The 22,500-nt window shown below is 35.5% G+C and overlaps 2 protein-coding genes across 6 annotated transcripts in view; both read left to right on the top strand.

The window, feature by feature from the left end:
- The first annotated feature begins 2,894 nt into the window (after window positions 1–2,894).
- Window positions 2,895–13,576, top strand: LOC131783877 (uncharacterized). Of its 3 annotated transcripts, XR_010716063.1 has the most exons (9): window positions 2,895–3,168; window positions 4,092–4,203; window positions 4,826–4,947; window positions 5,476–5,590; window positions 8,983–9,037; window positions 10,821–10,850; window positions 11,789–11,818; window positions 12,401–12,650; window positions 13,418–13,567. XR_010716063.1 is itself a non-coding variant. In XM_066160688.1 (8 exons), the coding sequence occupies exons 1-8, from the start codon at window positions 2,984–2,986 to the stop codon at window positions 12,538–12,540; spliced, it is 789 nt and encodes a 262-aa protein (XP_066016785.1). In that variant the 5' UTR covers window positions 2,895–2,983; the 3' UTR covers window positions 12,541–13,574. The 3 variants fall into 3 exon arrangements, 2 of the variants coding, with proteins under 2 accessions (XP_066016785.1, XP_058956632.2); XM_066160688.1 differs by having other exon boundaries at window positions 12,401–13,574; XM_059100649.2 differs by lacking the exon at window positions 10,821–10,850 and having other exon boundaries at window positions 12,401–13,576.
- Window positions 13,577–15,677: 2,101 nt separating this feature from the next.
- Window positions 15,678–22,500, top strand: part of LOC131783878 (uncharacterized) — a 27,825-nt gene continuing 21,002 nt past the window's right edge. The window contains exons 1-8 of one of the 3 annotated variants that reach the window (XR_010716064.1): window positions 15,678–16,003; window positions 16,931–17,042; window positions 17,658–17,779; window positions 18,309–18,423; window positions 20,107–20,161; window positions 21,066–21,095; window positions 21,678–21,928; window positions 22,254–22,500. The exon at window positions 22,254–22,500 is cut by the window's right edge and continues 1,832 nt beyond it. Coding sequence is in view for 1 of the 3 variants with exons in the window: in XM_066160689.1 (XP_066016786.1) it covers window positions 15,819–16,003; window positions 16,931–17,042; window positions 17,658–17,779; window positions 18,309–18,423; window positions 20,107–20,161; window positions 21,066–21,095; window positions 21,678–21,817 (759 nt within the window). In the remaining 2 variants the exon portion in view is untranslated. Of the gene's footprint in view, window positions 16,004–16,930; window positions 17,043–17,657; window positions 17,780–18,308; window positions 18,424–20,106; window positions 20,162–21,065; window positions 21,096–21,677 lie in introns of all 3 variants that reach the window. The other 2 variants (XR_010716065.1, XM_066160689.1) reach the window with 2 other exon arrangements.

Genomic DNA, 22,500 nt, shown 5'->3' with positions numbered 1-22,500 from the left:
GAATGATGCAGGTGAACATCTTTTTAAAAAAGTTCGGGAAACGTCGGCGGAGCTATTGTCACCGTCGGGTTCCTCTTCTCTCAAGCTTTCGGGCAAAACGGGTAGATTTTTGCGCCACGACGCCATTTGTCTTTTTTTATTAGTGCGCATGCGTAATAGTATGCAAATAATGCAAAATACGTTAAATTAATTTATGAATTGAGTTCGGCGCGACAGTAGCACAACGTTTGAAATCAAGTCGTGCTACTGCCGTGCGGCACGGCAAGGCCTGCCGCGCTAAGTAGTCGTGCCGAACCTAATTCAGCCGTGCCGCGCTTAATGGTTTCAAACGGCGTGCTACTGCCGTGCTTAAATCGAAATTACTATTTCATTTGAGTTCGGCACGGCAGTAGCACGACGTTTGGAACAGGCCTTAGACAGTTTTGTCGCCTTGTGAGACAACGTCTTTGATTGATATACAATCTTAAGAGGTCTTTCTATTGAAGAACGATTTTTCTACGAAAGATGGCTGATTTTTTTCTTTCCTGGTTTGATTGTGGTCAATTTCATGGTTAACATCCTGGTGTGTTACTCTTGGATCGGGTTTTTCGATGTTGGAACTTCGATCTGTTGCAATTGTGTTGCAAGGTGAATTTTGCGTCATTATTGGCTGTAAAGGAAAATTATTTGGCTCTTTCGAGGGTACTCTTGTGAACACTAGACAAATGGAAATGTTTTGGATGCCTCTCGTTTACATTTAGAAATGCTGGGGATTAATCCCAGGTTTCTCTAGAAGTGCATAATAGTGCGATTTCAAGGGAGCTTCTTGTGGGTTTGTTTTTCCCAAGATTACTCACATGGCCCCGAGTGAGAACACACTTTGACAATGTAGTTTTATTAGATTGTGGGCTTCACTATTTTGACTACCCTTATTGGTGTTTTCCTAGTAAAGATGTGACTCTGCTGTAACCATGGAATAGCATCTATGATACAGTAATAAAGCAGTAATTTTTGTTTTGGTATCATAATAGTTTATTTTAGAATTTATTTGCCATGAAGCAATTTCACGGTATTTGTAACATTTATGTATGGTGCAACAACACCAGTGTGTTCAATAAAATTATGAAACAACCTTTGTTACAGAGTTTCCTTGTTATTGCACATGTCATCTTTTGGTACCATGATGGTGATTCTTGATTTACACATGCTTGAGTTCTTACCTAGTTGATATTTGCCAATGTTGAAATTGCTGTCTAATCCAACTGCAAAATGATGGACATTCTTCCTATATTTGGTGTGAGGATGTTCCCAAAAAGGCATCTTTCCTTATGTGAAGTTGCTAATCAGCTCTTTAACTCCCAGATCAAAATTGTAATTCTCCTTGTTGTCAACTGTACGATTCTTATAATGTTGGTTCAGAGAATTTAGAGTTGGATTGACTAATTATCCCCAAATTTATATTTTTCTTTATTCTCATCACTTATCTGCTTGATATGGTATTGATATTGTAAGGAGAAATTCTGTATTGGTCATTCATGGGAGTTAAAGGGTTAAGTCCACCAGCTCAGCACTTTGTTGTTCATTTTGTGGCATGTTGAAATCATCAATGAATTTTTTTTAACCACAGTCTGGTTTTTGGTAGAGAGCACTTTTTTAATGTAAAGGCCAATTATCAGATACTTATTCACGTTGTGATGTGGAATAAAGGGCAGAAATAGTCTTGTTCTGGGAATAAAGTAACAAGTGTGGGTGGCAAGAATGAGTTCCAATTCATTCTGCAACTTGCTTTGTGAAACGAATCCTGGGCTCATGTCAGGAAATAGGATAATTAAGGAAACTACAGGTCAAAATTCATCATGTTTTAAGAGTTTCAAAATCTCCTTGACTCTTGCTCACTGATGGTGGCTTGAGGGATGTCCAGGAAATTACTTGGTGCTGTAGCAGGAGCTTGCAGTGATGGTCCTTTAATGTTCTGTTGAGACTTGTGGCTAAGGAATGATTTTGATGCTCATAATCAACTTTGAGGTCTAATTTTTCATTAGGGGATTTAATTGGTTCTAATTTCGTTAAGGGCTTGATTCTGCCAAAATCCTGTGGCCATGAGTTGTTCAGGAAGAATTTGTAATGGGGAATTTAAATATGTGCTTGAATAATTGCTGCTTCACATGTAAAATGGTAACAATTCTGTAAGTATTACTATTTTTTTAAATCTATTTGTTTAACAATCTGTGCTGTTCAGTTCTCAAAGAAAAAAAATTGTTCGGAGTGATGCTCTTGGGCTGAAGTAAAAGGAAATATGGAGACTGGGCAGCACACAAATTTATGTCAAATTGAGCGAGTTAAATAAACTGGCCTCAAGCTACATCATTATCATTGTTATCATTATTTATTTATTTATTTATTTATTTTTCCTCTCGAAGATATTAGCTTAGACTTTAGCTACCCTAAAATTCGAGAGAAAAGAAAGTTATGTAACGTCATGTTGGGCCTTGCGACACATTTAAGAAAGTTTCAAATAGTAAGATATTATATCGTAATTTACGCCATTTACTGACCCTTTTCTGGGGGAGTAATTCCTGATGATAAAAACAACCTTCAAATAAGCAAATAAGAATTCTCGTTACTTTTTAACCCATTAAGCAAGGGTCACGACAGATGTCTGTTTTGTCACGCACAGCAGACGCCAGTGCAGTCGTGATGTTGACATGGGCAAATACCCAGATTTCGTACTGTGCGGTATTTTGACCACAACTCCCGATTTCCGTCGCCTAAAAAGACGAATCTGTAGAGACATATTCTGTTTGAAACTTCTCATTTCCTGTTTTCCATTCCAGCTTCAAAATCTTAGATGTCTCATGATTGACCATTTATGGTAATAATAGTCAGGCGGTTAATTCACGTGAGACGTAGCCCCAGATATACCTCCATTACAAACGTACTCATCAATTTCACATCTTAATATCTCCAGTGTGCAAGGTCGGATATTTAAAAATTTACATTGAGAATGGCAGATTCATATCAAGTCCTAGCTATTTGTATGTTACTGGTGGCAATCAGCTGTGTTTCGCGCGCGCGTGATTGTATCCCTGTGCACGGATATGAGAGTTGCGCGTGCTATTTTCCAGCAGTTAATGACACAAGGGAATATGTCAACCTTCTACCATTGAAGATAAATTCGTCTTCTCCAAGGTATGTCTTGTGCTTGTTGTGTAAAGTTGGGATTCACTTTTCCTTACTGAAACACTTCAGAACACCTTTGTTTACGTAAACTTTCGAAGAAACCTCGCAACTTGTGGCAACGTAGATCAGATTGTTGCGCCAAGAGGCACAATTTCTCACGTCGTTGCCTAAAATTTTTGCAGCTTCTTTTCTAGATTTAATCTTATTGATTGAAGCTCTCTCTGGAGAATCATTTCTCAACTGAAAGTATTGTAAGCGAACTGTGCGCAAGGTTTATGCACAGCCCCAAATTTTATTATGCACGCAATTCTTGGAAAACAATAGCGACAACGGTAGAGTGATTGCGACTCTCTTGAAATCTTATAGAATTGAATAAAGTTATTTCTAGATAGTACAAGCTTTTTCTCCAACATCAGCCGTTCTTTGCGAAGAAGAATGAGCTTGACATAATAGAAATAAATGATGCCGATTGCTAGGGAATTATCACTGCTCGTGTTAATTAACTCAACCAACGGAGTAGTAATCAATTATTTAAATTCTACAACTATGGTACTTAATTGAGTTTTTGTTGGTGATGCGTTATTGACCAAGCGTGAGATCTGGTCGCTGGAACGGTTACATCAGTGAGGATGTACAATTGTTTGAGCGGCATTTGCATAAATTCGCGACTTGGCTTTACTTGCAAGTCAAACACTGTTTGTAAGTCATAATTAGCCATCTGTGACCAGTAGGCTTAGTCAATACAGTAATTATTGTGTCGTCAAAATATTTAAAGAAGAAACTTTGATCTTAAAAATGGGAAATACCAAGCAGTAGTGTACTGAAAGTGGAAGTAGTCTGTCATTTACTATGTTGTAAATTCGATTGAAAGGTCCTGAGGTAAAGTGATTGTAATTCGCAGTGGTTAATAATTTGTAACGTACGTTTTGTAGGTTTACAAGTAAGACCGAGAACAATTGGTACATATCTTACAGTCCATGTGCTGAATTCAGTGAGTTTGTAGGGGAAAACAGTACCAGCACCATCTCTTGTTCTAAGACTTCGGTGGGTATCTATTGGTTTCTGAGATCTAAGGATAACATACCTTGTAATAGATGTGAGTGCATGTTCACTTGTCTGGAGATTGGAAGGGATTAAGATCCAACAAGTCGTGCATGTAATAAAAAGCAAATGGGAAGAGTGATCAATCCTTATCATTTCATTACTGTAATTATAAATCCCTCAAAAAATCCAAAGTGAATTGCTATTTATGGCAAGTAAACAATAGTAAGTGCAGTCTGTTGCTTCCAGGCAGCAGTGGGTTAACCAGTGCAAAATTAATTGGTTTTTTGATGGATCAGAGTGCAATAAACACATATATTATATATATATCCACTAGTACATGCACTATGATTGGTCAATTTTGTGGACCACTGTCATTTTACTGCACAACCTGCTAAATTCAAAAAGTAGAAAGTTTGAATTAAAGTCTTCGGCCTGCATTTGAACTCAGAGATGTAATATGTTGTAAATATCTTACTAACCCAGTTTTCTCAGTCCAACTGTGAGTTACGGAACCTCCTTATTTCCGCTCCAATTTATAGCCCGTTCATTGTGGGCTCAATTAGTAAGAATTATGAATGCTTGTTTTTGTACATACACTTATTGATCTCAAACTGTATACTAGGTTGCCAGATGGACTAACTTATCTGCTCACCAGTGTGATAGTTTGGGTGATGAAGCCAGTGGAAAATTTGAAATGGATGTTGACAATGAATTGATCAAATCAAATCTTACCCTTAAATTTCAGTGAGTGCTTTTAACTTATCAAATTAACAAGAATTGAAACAAGATTAGCCACTAAAAGAGTGCATGTAGGTGCTAATATTAGGTAGCTATTTAGAAAAAAACCTCAGCACTGAAACTTATTGTTATTATTATTCATGATCCAATAACATTGTTATTAATTTTTGCTTTGTTCTGCTATGCATGCCTTTTCTTCTAGCATCTGTAATCACCATGAATTATTTAAAACAATCTTTGGAATCTATGATATTTTATATGTAGATGTGGAAATTCTAGTTTTTGTTCAATCTAAAATGTTTATTTCATTGTTACATTGCTGTCTTTGTCATCATTATTTTTCACCATTGTAATAATGATTGTAATTCTCATGGTCATGATTATTTTTGTCATCATCATTACTGCTTGCAGCATCAATATTGTTATTTCCATCAGTAATATTATTATCATTATCATCATTATAATTATTATGGATTTTAACCAAGTTACTACTTGTCTCAAAGTGTTGAATTATCTTCCTTTTTTGTGTTACAGGAATTCCAAAAGTAAACATAGGGCTGTGATTTCATTAATCTGCAATCAATCTTTACCACAAAATGAGGCGGTCTTTGAATATGTTGGTACCATAAATGTTCCAGTGGATACATATGTAAGTACACATCAGTGGATACATCGGCTAAAAATGTCAAACATTTCAGGAGTTGATATTTTCTTTACCTAACCACTTTTTAAAGTAGGACTTATTTTACATAACAAGCAGGACCCAGTTGCTTGTAGGCAGACTAGCACTAACCCAAGGTTAAGATGAGTAGCACAATCACCATACCCACTTCTGTAACATGTATGGAAAATGTGAAAATTGCTAGTTTGGGACAAAATCACTTCTTTAGGTCTGTTTTAAACTCACATTTATTATTACAACTGATTTATTTCAAACTATTTTATTTTTGTCACATTTGATTCAAATTTGTATTTACCCATAATCCCTTGTTGGCGTGGTCTTTTTTACAAATAATCAATTTCGAGTTCACTGACACAGTAAAAAGTAGAAATAATAACATTTTGTATTACATGGAGGCTAGTATCTCCCTAGTGAGATCAACTGGCACTCTAAAAACTGACTTTCTGCCTCTTTTTACAACTTGAAGATCACATCACCATTTTTCTCTTGGAAATTCAGCTCTCTTTTTGCGATTCTTTTCATTATATTTTAGATTCCTTAGCCTATTCTTTTCCTGCTTTTTCCTTCTCCACTCTTTGATCCTCGCAAGCTTTTCTTCCTTTTCGTTAACCATATCTCTTTTCAAGCGCACTTGTCGTGACCGGAAGCGAGTTGTGTTACCTTTTTATGTTACGTGCATGAACTGATTGCGAAACGCGTGATTGTAACAATAGGCTATTCATCTTAAGGATAAAATATAGAATTACAGACAGATGAGATCGATTTTGGAGAGAGAATACCACGACGTGTACCCACAAAGTGAGAGCTGTAAATCGTGAGAAATATTAAATCTGGTGAAAATCTTCATACGCGAGTTTCCTTTGTCGGCGAGCACCATTTCCCGACACACTTGAAGCGATATTTACAGATGGCTAAATCTCAGAAAAATTATTGAGCTTGAAGACCCCCGACCCTTAATAACGTCGCAGAAACCAAAATAGGAAAGGTTACCAAGATATTTTCGACACAGAGATGAAAAGATGAAGTCGAAAATGGCGGAGCAAACAACAGATTTCATAGCGCTTTTGGTGGTATTTGTGGCGAGACTCCGTTCTCAATATGGCGTCAACATGGTTAAAAACGTAGCGACTTGGTCAAAAGTGAATATTTTGGCCGTTTCTAAAGATATGGACCCGAAAACTTGGAAATGACAAGAGAAACTTATGAGCATTGAAGTGTAATCGATTTCGAAACCCGACTTTGCCGTGTTTGAAGTATATTAGCGAAGGAGAAGGTAAGTTGATGAAAAATATTATTGCGTAATCAGGTTTTACAAAACCGTAGCGACCGTTTTACACTGATATTTCTCCGTTTATAGTGAATCCTTTAGACTGATTTTTCGCTATTTTAGAACACCAAGTATGAGCATTTGGTTAATGTGTTTTTGTTCCCACAGGATTCCAGTTCAGTCATTCTGCGGACAACAACTTGGTGTACTTCCAAATTCTGAAACCCAGCGTTACACAAAGGATACTTAAGAATGATGAATCTTTTCTATGCGTTTTAATAAACTTGAAATGTCAAAGTTTTGCTCAAATGTAGTGTTTATTGTGTGTTATCATTAGGTGTAATTTGTTTGCTCAAACGAACTTTCTTTTCAGTGAAAAATGTATTTAAAAAATTTTACCACTGATATTGTGTTACGCGTTACAACCAAAATTGGCTCGATTTTTCATCTTTCACGGGTATTTTCTCAAAGACAGTAATGTGGTTTTCTGATTTTTTGCTTTTACTATAATCAATACGAACAATTTTACCTGTAAGCAAAGATTTGGCTTCAATGAAAATGTAAAACAGAAGAAATCATTGAAAGTTTGCAGTCAACCCCCTATGGGCATGGTGATTGTGCTACTCATCTAAATGTTAATCTGGGTTTTTTTATTCCATTATTCAAATGCCTTTTTGGGATAATTTATTGCATTCTTTTTAGAGCATGAAATAGTCTTATTCTAGACAAAAAGAATTTGACTGAATTTTGTTTTAAAGAGACTCCTTAGGGTTTTTGCTCAATGATGGTGTGCTCGCCAGCGGTATGTTTTTTCTAGAAAATTTTTGCTTTATTGAGCTAAGGTTCTATGAAGGGAGGTGCTCACCAATGATAATTGCTTTGCCTTAGATTTTCTCCAATTTGCTTCTCTGAAATGTCTCTCAAAATTTTCATAATTTGAATTGTGATAAATCTTACTCAAAAGATCCTTACTTTCTCTGTTGCATATAATATTACACAATGGAATAGAACTTCATCAAGATCGGTATCTGAGCATGTTTAGAATTTTAAATCTGTCGCCTTTTGGCAATCTTTTCCATCTATGTTTTCTTTTCGGTTGACCCTTTTTTCAGGCATAGAAGGCCTATGAATGTTATGGGAACAATTGCTGGAAACCCTAGATTCCATCACATAAAAACTATATTATGTAAAACTGTCTTAAATGCACCTTTTCAGATAACAATAGCGCGATCGTAGCAAACCACCATGTTTGTTTTGCTGACAATTTTAGAGCTTGTGCTTAATTTTCATACCCAGATCTCATGCGGCCAAAAAACCCTATGGAGCCTTGTTAAAGCTATCAGATCTGAAATCAGATTTCACACTAACCCTGGATTATCTTAACCCAGCTTTAAAAAACCTTGCCCTGAGCTATACACACCTTTTGAGTAGAACTGACTTTTGATCTATTTGGAGGATAAAAAGATCACCACTAAGAACAATTTTCCTTCTTAAATTGCTGCATAAAACAAATAAGTTCCATGTTGCTTCCTGCCTGTTCCGCAACAACATGTTTGACACAACTGGCTGGACTTATAAAGTAACAATCTTTAGTTCGTACTACATTTTTATGTCATCTGTGATCTATTAATGAACAAACCCATGTCAACATGTAATGTATTTGTTAACTTTAATACATTACACATCTTGCAGTGTTCATCGTGAATATTCAGGCAGGCGAGAATACTATAACACTAAAATTGATTACCAGTATTAGATATTTGGAGTGTCATACCAAAAGGCAGGGCCTGGAACTCAAACCTGCATGCACTGAGATTGGCAGACAGTTAGATAACGAAAGGGAAAATACAATTTGGACTTTGTGTATGTTTTCAGAAGAAAGAGTGAATATTAAGACTGAGTTGAACTGAGAATGAGTTTTAAAGTAACTTTTTATTTTGGGTATCATTTGACAAAATTGAGCTTGCCTACACTGAATAACTTTAAAAAATCAAAACTGAAAATAAGCAATGTACAAGAAAAAACAATTTATTTTGATTTACAGTGTATCTGTACCATATGTTCAAATACTGTTCTTTATATCTTCAAACAGTATTTATCATTGACCAGTGCTTGCTGTTGTCAAGGAAAATGTGGAATTCCTCCTCGTAAGAGTTATTGCAATAGCCTATTCCTATTCCATTTTGTTTGTTGTTGTTGTTGTTGTTGTTTTTTTTTTACTTTTGGAGGGGAGTAGGGAAGTGAGTACAATTTCTCAGTCCACCCACCTCCCATCCTCTGATATTATCACCTACAGTAATAAATATTAAGCTATTTACTTATTGGTACCAAAAAGTGATAATGATGATGATGGCAGTAATAATTTCTACTAATACTGTAGAAAATGTTGTTGTTTATTGTGGCTTAATGTACTGTTGATAAATGAACACATGAACACATTTAATCACTTGTCTCAAATTGTAGAGTCAGGCTATCAGTTCTAATGATAGCAATAATAATAGTAATGATAATGATGATATGTAAATGATAGAAATAATAATGATGATAATGATGGAAGTAATATAATTGCAATTATAATGATTATCATAGTGATAATAATAGTATTTAAAAAATGAATAATTTAATTATTTTGCAGCTCCATACCTGCAATATACGGTAACCAGTCAACTCGCCGACGGACCAACTCGCCGACGCCAACTCGCCGACGTATAAAATCGAGTAGAGACGTCGGCGAGTTGGTCGTCAATCCAATACAACTTATTAGAAGTTAAACATACAGAAAAGTAAACGATATTTAGTAAAACATCAAACAGAAGCTTAAACATCGGTGAACATGGATGAACATGTTTTCTTAAAAAATCTGAGCGATTGACATGATGAGTCTTTACGGTGTTGTTGTCACCCAATAACTCGTTCGCGTCTGAAGCTGTTAGAGTCATTGGCAATGTTTACTTTACTTTATTCGCCTTGAGATCCTTATAAACTTCGTTGCAAATAAAAATAATTGCTTTTTACTAAAGATCTTGTCTAGAAAGCCAAGTTTTCTTTAAAAATCTGACCGATTGTCATGATGAGTCTTTACAGTGTTGTTGTCACACAATAACTCGTTCGCGTTTGAAGTTGTTAGAGTCATTGGTGATGTTTACTTCGTTTTATTCGCCTTGAGATCCTTATAAACGTTGTTGCAAATAAAAAGAATTGCTTTTTACTAAAGATATTGTCTAGAAAGCCAAGTTTCGTTAAAAAATCTGAGCGATTGACATGATAACTCTTGCGCGTCTTAAGCTGTTCTAGTCATTGGTGATGTTCACCAATGTTCACCAATGTTCACCAATGTTTAAGCTTCTGCTTGATGTTCACCAATGTTCACCAGTGTTTTTTTTACTAAATATCGTTAAATTTTTTGTATGTTTAACTTCTAATAAGTTGTATTGGATTGACGACCAACTCGCCGACGTCTCTACTCGATTTTATACGTCGGCGAGTTGGCGTCGGCGAGTTGGTCTGTCGGCGAGTTGACCGTAATTCCAATATACAATATGATTACAAATCTGAAATTTTTGATGTTTGCTAAGTAAAGAAGGGTTGAAAGTTCTGTAAGAGTGTAGAATATGGGCCCCATTACCTTAAACCATTTTTGGGGTCCCCTAAGGTAAATGATGAAAGAGTGATTTTTCTACTGTGTCTTGATCAACTGTTAAATTTTCTGAAACAGTTCCCACTTTAATGATACACTGCTGACTTGAAGATGATATGTAAATGATATAAATAATTATGATGATAATGACAGAAATAACATAATTATAATAATAGTGATAGTGGTAATAATAGTAGTGGTAACAATAAGAAGTTGTTGCTTAATTAAGTAATTTCCTTCTCACATCTAATAGTCAATCAGGGAATAATAGTGATGATTCATTTTTTCCATAGAAATCCTCTACACAGCAAAAACACTCACAGGTAAGCTATTTGTAACTTTCTCATGTTTTCCCTAAGTGGTACCACTTTATGCGTCCCAATGTCTAATGCAATCCTCATTTTTATTCTGTGAATTTGAATTTGCGATGCATAGTTTTGGAGGGGAGTAGGGAAGTGAGTACAATTTCTCAGTCCACCCACCTCCCATCCTCTGATATTATCACCTACAGTAATTAATATTAAGCTATTTACTTATTGGTACCAAAAAGTGATAATGATGATGATGGCAGTAATAATTTCTACTAATACTGTAGAAAATGTTGTTGTTTATTGTGGCTTAATGTACTGTTGATAAATGAACACATTTAATCACTTGTCTCAAATTGTAGAGTCAGGCTATCAGTTCTAATGGTAGCAACAATAATAGTAATGATAATGATGATATGTAAATGATATAAATAATAATGATGTTAATGATGGAAGTAATATAATTGTAATTATAATGATAGTGATAATAATAGTAGTGGTATTTAACAAATTAATGATTGAATAATTTTGCAGCTCCATGCCTGCAATATACAATATGATTACAAATCTGAATTTTTGTTGTTTGCTGAGTAAAAAAGGGTTGAAAGTTCCGCAAGAGTGTAGAATATGGGCCCCAGTACCTTAAACCAATTGTGGGGTCCCCGAAGGTAAATGATTAAAGAGTGATTTTCTACTGTTTTTTGTTCAACTGCTAAATTTTCTGAAACCGTTCCCACTTTGACTGTGATACACTGCTGACTTGAAGATGATATGTAAATGATATAATTAATTATGATGATAATGATGGAAATAATACAATTATAATAATAGTGATAGTGGTAATAATAGTAGTGTGGTAACAATAAGAAGTTGTTTTGTAATTAACTAATTTCCGTCTCACATCTTATAGTCAATCAGGGAATAATAGTGATGATTCATTTTTTTTTCCATAGAAATCCCTTACACAGCAAAAACACCCACAGGTAAGCTATTCGTAACTTTCTCACGTTCACCCTAAGTGGTACTAGTTAATACGTCCCAATGTCTAATGCAATCCTCATTTTTATTCTGTGTATTTGAATTTGTGATCCATAATTTGCTTTTTCTCAGTGTGAAAAACACGAAGTTCCAAAACTATGGTTTGGTGGCATATTCGGACAAATATGTGGTGTAAATTTCTCATAAATCCTCATGTTTTCTCAGTGAGTGACCCACGTTATTTTGCGATAACTACTCAGGATTTTTTGAAGAAAATTTCGATTTGTTAGGGTTACTCTCTAAAATTTCAATGTGGAGTACTTTGTCTAGGAAGAGATGAAAAAAAGAAATGTGATTTCTAGACCGTAATTCCTCTGAAACACGGATAGCATCTCACATTTTCCGCATACCATATCCAACAAGCTTATGTTGAAAAAAGACAAACTTATGAGCTGGAGCTGCTCATTCTGATGTAAGACTAGATTCTCGTAACTTACTTATAAGGAAATATTAAGTAGTTAGAAGGGAGAATCATTGATTAGATCTGGTGAGTTTGATGGCTAACTGTGGTTTCTCCATCATCACAGGCTCGTCGTCTAAGTCTGGAGGCCTTAAAAGTTGGGAAATAGCTGTGATAACGATTGGAGGTGTCCTTTTGTTGGTCTTGATGGGGGGGATGGAGGGGTGCATTCAGGGTTTTGTCAGAAACCGGAAGACCGCATGTTAGTATACGAATAAAAACTGGACAACAAAAGATTTTGAGGGCAGCAATCGAAGAAAAAAAGTCAAGGACAGGCACAGCCAGGAGGAGCAAAAAAAAAAACAAAGGAGAAGAAGGTCGGATAACCCACTATTTTTGCAATGTTTAGTAGAGCGGCTTGCAGTATTTCTTAGTTTTTTCCCATGAATTGAATCATTTTGCAGCTCCATGCCTGCAATTTACAATACGATTACTAATCTGTAATTTATGTTGTTTGCTGAGAAAAGAAGGATCGAAAGTTCTGCAAGAATGTAGAATATGGGCCCCAGTACCTTAAACCATTTGTGGGGTCACCAAGGGTAAATGATTGAAGAGTGATTTTTCTATTGTAATAAAATATGTACTTATCGTTCATCGTGGTGTAAGTTAGGATATTAACTTTGTTCGTTTGTCTCACGATAGAGTCACGAATGATGTAGATCGCGGTGTTTCGACTGCAATACTGCTAGTCTACTGTTTCTTGATCAACTGTTGAAACTTCTGAAACAGTACCCACTTTGACGTGCACTGCTGATTTAAAAAAAAACACATGCTAGCTAAACACACACATATATATATATATATATATATATATATATATTTTAAACTAATCCTTAATGAATTAGATATTTAATTTTTCTTCGTAAAAGAAAAGTGACCCAAGTGAAAAAAGCCGCCCCGAGAATGTTAGACGGTTTTTTAGTCTCGTATTTCTAGTCTCTTGCACCAGCTGTGCAGGTTGTTATGTGTAATTTTAATTTTTGATTAGATTTGTTTTCTTAATTTTAGTGCTTAAGATCAAATGGTTTGATTTGATTTCTCTTGCATTAATCTTAGCGTCACGATCGTTTTTCTCCAAATATAGATGAGCGTAAACTCTAGCAGCTTCCTGTGTGCTTTACAGCAGAACAGAGCACAATCAAGGCTTTTCCATTTGTTAAACATAAAAACATGGCCAAATCGAGTGTATTAGCCGAAAAGCCAATTAAAAGGCATTTTTGAAATGAAGTTAGCTAACTATGAACGTTATTGTATACAATTTCAAAAATACGACCATATTTTTGATGGTTAGTGTCGGGTGAAGATCAAGCGACTTCACTTGAAGGGACTAGGGGAGGGGGGTTTGTTTTCCAAGCTATCTGATCATCTATTTGTAAGGCACACACGTACATATATAAAGTGTCCTGTGGTTAGTTTACAGTTCAGGCGTCTTATGAGGGCAACATTACGTTTCAAGCTCGCTACCGTTACGTTATCCGGCCGGCCATGTTTGATTAAGAGTTGGTGTGGACGGTGTGCGAAGGGGGTTGGGAAAAACGTAAAATCTATTGCCCCACCCCTCCCAAATCCGCTCAACCCCTCCCCTCGGAGGGGGGATGAGCTAGTAGTATGGAGCCTGAAAACTGAAGACCAAACTGAGAAAGACTCCACTTTCTACCACATAGTTTGTTCGAACGTAGGAAAAGGAGCCAACATACACCCCCGCAATTTAGCTAATTTTAAGGTTCGCTCTTTTACAAAATGATTTGATATTATCAACTGAGTTGATACCGTGAATTGGCCATCGTTATGAGTTTGAAAACTGACGTTTCGAGCATTATCCTTTCTTTATTCGCCATACAGTCACCATTGTAAGAATGAGTTCCAATTCATTCTGCAACTTGCTTTGTGAAACTAATCCTTGGCTCATGTTAGGAAATAGAGTAATTGAGGAAACTACAGGTCAAAATTCATCGTGTATTAAGAGTTTCAAAATCTTCTTGACTCTTGCTCACTGATGGTGGCCTGAGGGATGTCCAGGAAATTAATTACTTGGTGCTGTAGCAGGAGCTTGCAGTGATGGTCCTTTAATGTTCAGTTGAGGCTTGTGGCTAAACAAGGAATGATTTTGATGCTCATAATCAACTTTGAGGTCTAATTTTTTATAAGGGGATTTAATTGGTTCTAATTTAGTCAAGGGCTTGATTCTGCCAAAATCCTGTGGCCATGAGTTGTTCAGGGAGAATTTATAATGGAGGAATTTAAATATGTGCTTGAATAATTGCTGCTTCACAACAATGCTGTAAGTATTACTATTTTTAAAATCTATTTGTTTAACAATCTGTGCTATTCAGTTCTCAAAGATGAAAAAATTATTCGGAGTGATGCTCTTGGGCTGAAGTAAATGGAAATATAGAGACTGGGCAGCCAACAAATTTATGTCAAATTGAGTGAGTTAAATAAACTGGCCTCAAGCTAAGGTACAGCTACATCATTATCATTATTATTATCATTATTATTATTATTTTTTTATTTTTTCCTCTCGAAGATATTATCTTAGACTTTAGCTACCCTAAAATTCGAGAGAAAAGAAAGTTATGTAATGTCATGTTGGGCCCAGCGATACATTTAAGAAAGTTTCAAAACGTAAGATATTATATCGTAATTTACGCCATTTACTGACCCTTTTCTGGGGGAGTAATTCCTGATGATAACAACAACCTTCTATGAGTAAATAAGAATTCCCGTTACTTTTTAACCCATTAAGCACGGGTCACGACAGATGCTTGTTTTGTCACGCACAGCAGACGCCAGTGCGGTCGTGATGTTGACAGGGGCAAATATCCAGATTTCGTACTGTGCGGTATTTTGACCACAACTCCCGATTTCCGTCGCCTAAAAAGACGAATCTGTAGAGACATATTCTGTTTGATACTTCTCATTTCCTGTTTTCCATTCCAGCTTCAAAATTTACCCCTGTTTTAAGCCCTTACAAAGCAATATTACAACAACGAACAACCGATAGGACGCAAACTTTCTCAACCATGTTTACGTTCGATCCGAAAGGATCTGGTTACGAATTTTATTTTGAGCAATGAAACCTGCCTTACATTTCCAATCACATGATAGGAGCGTGTCTTGTGAGGAAAAATGTTTATTTTAGGATTACTTTCTTGGGAAAAGTTCAATCCATCAGTGCTTTAATCATTTTCAGTCAAATAATAAATTAGATTTATTTATTTAAATAAATTGGCTTTTAAGGTAGGGGCAAATTTTAACATAGTGCGTTTTGTTTTTTTCTTTTTCATAATTTTTTTTGCTGTCGTGCGTTTTTTTACCAAGTTGAATCTTACATGTCTCATGATTGGCCATTTATGGTAATAGTCAGGCGATTAATTCACGTGAGACGTAGCCCTAGATATACCTCCATTACAAACGTAATCAGCAATTCCACGTCTCAATATCTCCAGTGTGCAAGGTCGGATATTTAAAAATTTACATCGAGAATGGCAGATTCATATCAAGTCCTAGCTATTTGCATGTTACTGGTGGCAATCAGCTGTGTTTCGCGCGCGCGTGATTGTATCCCTGTGCACGGATATGAGAGTTGCGCGTGCTATTTTCCAGCAGTTAATGACACAAGGGAATATGTCAACCTTCTACCATTGAAGACAAATTCGTCTTCTCCAAGGTATGTCTTGTGCTCGTTGTGTAAAGTTGGGATTCACTTTTCCTGACTGAAACACTTCAGAACACCTTTGTTTACGTAAACTTTCGAAGAAACCTCGCAACTTGTGGCAACGTAGATCAGATTGTTGCGCCAAGAGGCACAATTTCTCACGTCGTTGCCTAAAATTTTTGCAGCTTCTTTTCTAGATTTAATCTTATTGATTGAAGCTCTCTCTGGAGAATCATTTCTTAACTGAAAGTATTGTAAGCGAACTGAACGCAAGGTTTACGCACAGCCCCAAATTTTATTATGCACGCAATTCTTGGAAAACAATAACGACAACGGTAGAGTGATTACGACTCTCTTGAAATCTTATAGAATTGAATAAACTTATTTCTAGATCGTACAAGCTTTTTCTCCAACATCAGCCGTTCTTTGTGGAGAAGAATGAGCTTGATGTAACAGAAATAAATTATGTCGATTGCTAGGGAATTATTACTGCTCGTGTTTATTAACTTAACCAACGGAGTCGTAATCAATTATTTAAATTCTACAGCTACGGTACTTGATTGAGTTTTAGTTGTACATGCGTTATTGACCAAGCGTGAGATCTGGTCGCTGGAACAGTTACATGAGTTGGGATGTACAATTGTTCGTGCAGTATTTGCACAAATTCACGGCTTGCATGCATTTACTTGCAAGTCAAACACTGTTTGTAAGTCATAATTAGCCATCTGTGACCAATAGGCTTAGTCAATACAGTGTTTATTGTGTCGTCAAAATATTTAAAGAAGAAACTTTGATCTTAAAAATGGGAAATACCAAGAAGTAGTGTACTGAAAGTGGAAGTATTGTATCATTTACTATGCTGCAAATTGGATTAAAAGGTCCTTAGGTCAAGTGATTGTAATTCGCAGTGGTTTATAATTTGTAACATACGTTTTGTAGGTTTACAAGTAAGACCAAGAACAAGTGGTACATATCTTACAGTCCGTGTGCTGAGTTCAGTGAGTTTGTTGGGGAAAACAGTACCACCACCGTCTCTTGTTCTAAGACTTCGGTGGGTATCTATTGGCTTCTGAGATCTAAGGATTACAAATTACCTTGTAATAGATGAGAGTGCATGTTCACTTGTCTGGAGATTGCAAGGGATTAAGATCCAACAAGTCATGCATGTAATAAAAAGCAAATGGGAAGAGTGATCAGTCCTCCTTATTTCATTACTGTAATCATAAATCTCTCAAAAATCCAAAGTGAATTGCTATTTATGGCAAATAAACAATAGTAAGTGCAGTCTGTTGCTTCCAGGCAGCAGTGGGTTAACCAGTGCAAAATTAATTGGTTTTTTGATGGATCAGAGTGCAATAAACACATATATTATATATCTCCATTAGTACTCCATTGATTGGTCAATTTTGCAGACCACGTTTCACTGCACAACCTGCTAAATTCAAAAAGTAGAAAGTTTGAATTGAAGTCTTTGGCCTGCATTTGAACTCAGAGATGTAATATGTTGTAAATATCTTACTAACCCAGTTTTCTCAGTCCAAACTGCAAGTTACAGAACCTCCTTATTTCTGCTCCAACTTATAGCCCGTTCATTGTGGGCTCAATTAGTAAGAGTTATGAATGCTTGTTTTTGTACATAACTTATTGATCTCAAACTGTATACTAGGTTGCCAGATGGACTAACTTATCTGCTCACCAGTGTGATAGTTTGGGCGATGAAGCCAGTGGAAAATTTGAAATGGATGTTGACAATGAATTGATCAAATCAAATCTTACCCTTAAATTTCAGTGAGTGCTTTTAACTTATCAAATTAACAAGAATTTAAACAAAATTAGCCATTAAAAGAGTGCATGTAGATGCTATAGGTACCCTTTGGAAAAAAACTCAGCACTGAAACATATTATCATCATTGTTATTATTATATATGATTCAATAACATTGTTATTAACTTTTGCTCTGTTCTGCTATGCATGCCTTTTCTTCTAGCATCCATAATCATCCTTGAATTATTTCAAACAATCTTTGGAATCCATGATATTTTTTATAGATATGGAAATTCTAGTTTTTGTTCAATCTAAAATGTTATTTCATTGTTACATTGCTGTCTTTGTCATCTTCATTTTTCACTGTTGTGATAATGATTGTAATTCTCATGGTCATGATTATTTTTGTCATCATCATTACTGCATGCAGCATCAATATTGTTATTTCCATCAGTAATATTATTATCATTATCATCATTATAATTATTATGGATTTTAACCAAGTTGCTACTTGCCTCAAAGTGTTGAATTATCTTCTTTGTTTGTGTCACAGGAATTCCAAAAGTAAACATAGAGCTGTGATTTCATTAATCTGCAATCAATCTTTACCACAAAATGAGGCGGTCTTTGAATATGTTGGCACCAAAAATGATCCAGTGGATACATATGTAAGTACACATCAGTGGATAGTGTCATTGGCTAAAAATGTCAAACATTTCAGGAGTTGATATTTTCTTTACCTAACCACTTTTTAAAGTGGTACTTATTTTACATAACAAGCAGGACCCAGTTGTTTGTAGGCAGACTTAAGCACTAACCCAAGGTTAAATGTTAATCTGAGTTTTTTTATTCCATTATTCAAATGCCTTTTCGGGATAATTTCCTGTGTTCTTTTTAGAGAATGAAATACTCTCATTCCAGACAAAAAGAATTTGACTGAATTTTGTTTTAAGGAGACTCCTTAGGGTTTTTGCTCAATGATGGTATGCACGTCAGTGTAATGTTTTTCTAGAAAATTTTTATGTTTTTGCATTTCAAGGTCACTAAAAGCCATAAAAAGGCAGTGATCAAAGTTCAGACTTTTGTTTGCATTAGTACATATTATAAAAATAATTTTCTTTATTAAGCTAAGGTTCCATGAAGGGAGGTACTCGCCAGCAATAATTTTCTTTGCCTTAGATTTTCTTCAATTTGCTTCTATGAAATATCTCTCAAAATTTTCATAATTTGAAATGCGATAATCTTACTTGAAAGATCCCTATTTTCTCTGTTGCTTAATATTAGGTAATGGGATAGAACTTTGTTAAGATCAGTATCTGAGCATGTTTAGAATTTCAAATCTGTCGCCTTTTGGCAATCTTTTCCCTCTATGTTTTCTTTTTGGTTGACCTCTTTTTCAGGCATAGAAGGCCTATGAATGTTACAGGTGCAATTACTGGAAACCCTAGATTCTATTACATAAAAACTATATTGTGTAAAAACTGTCTTAAACACACCTTTTCAGATAACAATGGTGCGATAGTAGCAAGCCACCATATTTGTTTTGCATGCTGACAATTTTAGAGCTTGTGCTTAATTTTCATGCCCAGATCTCATGCAGCCGAAAAACCCTATGAAGCCTCATTAAAGCTATCAGATCTGAAATCAGATTTCACACTAACCTTGGATTATCTTAACTCAGCTTTAAAAAACCCTGCCCTGACCTATACACACCTTTTTAGTAGTACTGACTTTTGATCTATAAGGGGGATGAAAAGATCACCACTAAGAACAATTTTCCTTCTTAAATTGTTGCATATTGCATTCTGCCTGTTCTGTAACAACATGTTTGACACAACAGGCTGTAACAATTTTTAGTTTGTACTACATTTTTACATCATCTGTGATCTATTACTGAACAAACCCATTTCAACATGTAATGTATTTGTTAACTTTAATACATTACACATCTTGCACTGTTCATCGTGAATATTCAGGCAGGCAAGAATACTATAACACTAAAATTGATTACCAGTATTAGATATTTGGAGTGTCATACCAAAAGGCAGGGCCTGGAACTCAAACTTGCATGCACTGAGATTGGCAGAAAGTTAGATAATGAAAGGGGAAATAAAATTTGGACTTTGTGTATGTTTTCAGAAGAAAGAGTGAATATTAAGAGTTGAACTGAGAATGAGTTTTATAGTAATTTTATTTTGGGTATCATTTGACAAAATTGAGCTTGCCTACACTGAATAACTTAAAAAAATGAAGAACTGAAAATCAGCAATGCACAAGAAAAAACAATTTATTTTGATTCACAGTGTATCTGTACCATATGTTCAAATGCTGTTCTTTATATCTTCAAACAGTACTTGTCATTGACCAGTGCTTGCTGTTGTCAAGGAAAATGTGGAATTCCTCCTGGTAAGAGTTATTGCAATAGCCCATTCCTATTCCTTTTTGTTTGTTGTTGTTGTTTGTGTGTTTGTTTGTTTGTTACTTTTGTTATTTTGGAGGGGAGGAGGGAGGTGAGTACAATTTCTCAGTCTGCCCACCTCTCATCCTCCAATATTATCACCTACAGTATTTAATATCAAACTATTTACTTATTGGTACCAAAAAGTGATAATGATGATGATGATGGTAGTAATCATTTCTACTAATACTGTAGAAAATATTGTTGTTTATTGTGGCTTAATGTACTGTTGATAAATGAACACATTTAATCACTTGTCTCAAATTGTAGAGTCAGGCTATCAGTTCTAATGGTAGCAACAATAGTAGTAATGATAATGATGATATGTAAATGATATAAATAATAATGATGATAATGATGGAAATAATATAATTGTAATTATAGTGATAGTGATAGTAATAGTAGACTGGTAGTTAAAAAATGAATAATTTAATAATTTTGCAGCTCCATGCCTGCAATATACAATATGATTACAAATCTGAAATTTTTGTTGTTTGCTGAGTAAGAAAGGGTTGAGCAAGAGTGTAGAGTATGGGCCCCAGTACCTTAAACCATTTGTGGGGTCCCCTAGGGTAAATGATTAAAGAATGATTTTCTACTGTTTCTAGCTCAACTGCTAAATTGTCGGAAACCGTTCCCACTTTGACTGTGATACACTGCTGACTTGAAGATGATATGTAAATGATATAATTGATTATGATGATAATGACAGAAATAATACAATTATAATAATAGTGAGAGTGGTAATTATAGTAGTGGTAACGATAAGAAGTTGTTGTGTAATTAACTAATTTCCGTCTCACATCTAATAGTCAATCAGGGAATAATAGTGATGATTCATTTTTTCCATAGAAATCCCTTACACAGCAAAAACACCCACCGGTAAGCTATTCGTAACTTTCTCACGTTTACCCTAAGTGGTACTAGTTAATACGTCCCAATGTCTAATGCAATCCTCATTTTTATTCTGTGTATTTGAATTTGTGATCCATAATTTGCTTTTTCTCAGTGTGAAAAACACGAAGTTCCAAAACTATGGTTTGGTGGCATATTCGGACAAATATGTGGTGTAAATTTCTCATAAATCCTCATGTTTTCTCAGTAAGTGACCCACGTTATTTTGCGATAACTACTCAGGATTTTTTGAAGAAAATTTCGATTTGTTAGAGTTACTCTCTAAAATTTCAATGTGGAGTACTTTGTCTCGGAAGAGATGAAAAAAAGAAATGTGGTTTCTAGACCGTAATTCTTCTGAAACACGGATAGCATCTCACATTTTCCGCATACATTATCCAACAAGCTTATGTTGAGAAAAGACAAACTTATGAGCTGGAGCTGCTCATTCTGATGTAAGACTAGATTCTCTTAACTTACTTATAAAGAAATATTAAGTAGTTAGAGGGGAGAATCATTGATTCGATCTGGTGAGTTTGATGGCTAACTGTGGTTTCTCCATCATCACAGGCTCGTCGTCTAAGTCTGGAGGCCTTAAAAGTTGGGAAATAGCTGTGATAACGATTGGAGGTGTCCTTTTGTTGGTCTTGATGGGGGGCATGGAGGGGTGCATTCAGGGCCCTGTCAGAAACCGGAAGACCGCATGTTAGTATACGAACAAAAACTGGACAACAAAAGATTTTGAGGGCAGCAATCGAAGAAAAAAAGTCAAGGACAGGCACAGCCAGGAGGAGCAAAAAAAAAAAACAAAGGAGAAGAAGGTCGGATAACCCACTATTTTTGCAATGTTTAGTAGAGCGGCTTGCAGTATTTCTTAGTTTTTTCCCATGAATTGAATCATTTTGCAGCTCCATGCCTGCAATTTACAATACGATTACAAATCTGTAATTTATGTTGTTTGCTGAGAAAAGAAGGATCGATAGTTCTGCAAGAATGTAGAATATGCGCCCCTGTACCTTAAACCATTTGTGGGGTCACCAAGGGTAAATGATTGAAGAGTGATTTTTCTATTGTAATAAAATATGTGCTTATTGTTCATCGTGGTGTAAGTTAGGATATTAACTTTGTTCGTTTACCTCACTATAGAGTCACGAATGATGTAGATCGCGGCGTTTCGACTGCAATACTGCTAGACTACTGTTTCTTGATCAACTGTTGAATCTTCTGAAACAGTACCCACTTTGACGTGCACTGCTGATTTAAAAAAACAACACATGCTAGCTAAACACACATATATATATTTTAAACTAATCTTTAATGAATTAGATATTTAATTTTTCTTCGTAAAAGAAAAGTGACCCAAGTGAAAAAAGCCGCCCCGAAAATGTTAGAC

The sequence above is a fragment of the Pocillopora verrucosa genome, chromosome 13 (assembly GCF_036669915.1).
Source record: "Pocillopora verrucosa isolate sample1 chromosome 13, ASM3666991v2, whole genome shotgun sequence".
In the NCBI taxonomy this organism is placed as follows: Eukaryota; Metazoa; Cnidaria; class Anthozoa; order Scleractinia; family Pocilloporidae; genus Pocillopora; species Pocillopora verrucosa.
The sequence above is the reverse complement of the archived record's forward strand: the minus strand, read 5'-3'. Positions and strand labels throughout refer to the sequence as shown.